Below are 2195 nucleotides of genomic sequence, written 5' to 3' on the forward strand. Positions count from 1 at the left end.
TGAGCTGTGGGGGACTCAGGTCATCAATTTGTGACATTGCCAGTGAAGCAGAAGACCCAATACTATTGTGAGCTGCTGGACTCTTTTGGAATATTTTGCTGAGTTTACACACCTATAATATTCAAATAACAGAACTTAACAAAAAAAAGGTATACAGATGAATGTCCATTTTGTATCTGTGTATTCAGAGATGTTGGGATAGATATATAGTTACATTCTCTTAATGAATAGAATGGTTTGTTCTCATGGTGTTTGTAAATGGGATGTCAGGTCCACATCTTGTACAGCAATTAACCACTAAGAAGAATGTATGCAGTGTGCTAATTATTGAAACTGTCCTACCAATTTTATTTGAAACTGTCTCATTGCTATTTGTTTATCAATAAAATTATGGCAAAAAAAAAGAACTGTTAGTTTGTTTACAAACTTCCCATGATACTATTTGTATTGAAAACATGGGCTACTAAAAATTTGAAAAAAGAAAGAAAGAAATATGTTCCTTACTTCCTTGACTAATTCTGAACTCCTTGGTAGCAGAGATTTGATCTTAATGACCAGACCCTCACTTCTAATCAGAGAAGTCTATGAGCCTCTCTAAAAGTGTGTGTGAATGAATGCATGACATTCATTTTCCTAGTGAGATGGTCTGTCACTTTTATCATATTCTCAAAGATTTTAACTCTAAACTTCTAGGCACTTGGAGTAACATTATAAAAATAATAAATGTTTAATAAAAAATAGTTAATTTATTTATTCTTTTCATATCCTCTAGCCAGAAGCCAAAAGAAACATCCCTATACCTGAAGAAGTTGGCTTTATTTCTTGTTACAGAAAGAAAATCATACACCACTGGGGAGTTGGAGATCTCTCCACATGAAAGTGTTACCAAGCCCCACTTACAGGATTTGGACTTTGTGAGGGCTAATTTCAGGACAGACTATATTTTAGTGTTTCAGTCTTGGGCAACAGAAAAAGAGACTGGCACAGAGAAAAGCTATACTGACAAAGAAGCACCATTTCACTTTGGCTCACAGAGGGTATTTTGCGAGCCTTTGTGGGTGGCACAGTGGCCTTGTTTGTGTCTATGCTTAAATGAAGTAATGAAGTTTCAAAGTAGCATGCTTCATCTCATTTTATCATGTCTACAGGATGTCACTATCTGAAGTTGCTGTTCAGAGAGACAGTTTATGACTAATATGAAAGTAACATGGCTACCCTGGGATGCCAGACCTGCTTGCAAAAGCAGGGACTGCTTTTTTGTTCTTTTTTTGTTATGCTTGTTGGTGTTCTTAACTTCTAATAGTAGAAAAAAATATTCTGCAAGGTAAAGTAACTCAGTAAGATTATTACTAAAGCCTACAAGCTTACTGTGTTAAAACACTGCTGTTAAAATCTAAAGTAGAACAAAAGACATATTTTATAAATATATAGGGAGGTTGCATCTGCTCAACAAGCTCTTTATTCAGTATTTCCTCTTATATATTTCACACTTTTCTGTGCAATGTACATTAAGAATGGGCCAGCCAGACAGCTCAGTGGATTAAAGTGCCTGCTTTGGCAGAGCACAGTGGCCAAGGTTCGGTCCACAGCGTGCTGTGCTGGCCCCGCCCCTGCAGCATGCTGAGACAGCAATTGGGACTTGGCATGGTGGCATGTGCCTGTAATCCCAGGGCTTGGAAGGCCAAAAACAGGAGAATCACTATGAGTCTGATCTACATAGTGAGATCCTGTACACCCTGTAGATCCTGTCCTCAATTCATTGAAAGAAAGAAAGAAAGAAAGAAAGAAAGAAAGAAAGAAAGAAAAAAGAAAGTACATCAAGAAGTAGTTTCACAGGCAGTAGCTGCACCTGGTAAAAGCAAAAACAAATCTGTGAGCTTTCCTGGTGCCATTTAAGAACTTTGAAAGACCCTGCGCAGCATGTGGAGCTCTGATAAGTGCTGACACTCAGCTCCCAGTGCCCAGGCATGGAGCTTGTGCTGGCACCTGTCCAACCTTTTAAGAACTGAAGAGGGCCGCCGCTGCCGCCGCAGCCCGAATCGGAGGAGGGAGAAGCCAGGAGAAAATGGCGGCCGTGGCTGCAGAGGCGGCAGCGACTGCGGCGTCCCCCGGGGAGGGGGGCGCCGGCGAAGCTGACCCGGAGATGGAGCCCATCCCAGGCAGCGAGGCGGGCACTGACCCCCTCCCGGTCACCG

The 2195-nt window shown here is 41.3% G+C and overlaps 1 protein-coding gene across 1 annotated transcript in view; it reads left to right on the forward strand.

The window, feature by feature from the left end:
- The first annotated feature begins 2048 nt into the window (after positions 1-2048).
- Pwwp2a (PWWP domain containing 2A) overlaps positions 2049-2195 on the forward strand; it is a 29605-nt gene continuing 29458 nt past the window's right edge. The window contains 1 exon segment of the mRNA XM_012514016.2: positions 2049-2188. Coding sequence (XP_012369470.1) covers positions 2066-2188 — 123 coding nt within the window. The 5' untranslated portion in view covers positions 2049-2065.

Source organism: Octodon degus, unplaced genomic scaffold (genome assembly GCF_000260255.1).
Source record: "Octodon degus isolate 3935 unplaced genomic scaffold, OctDeg1.0 scaffold00022, whole genome shotgun sequence".
In the NCBI taxonomy this organism is placed as follows: domain Eukaryota; kingdom Metazoa; phylum Chordata; class Mammalia; order Rodentia; family Octodontidae; genus Octodon; species Octodon degus.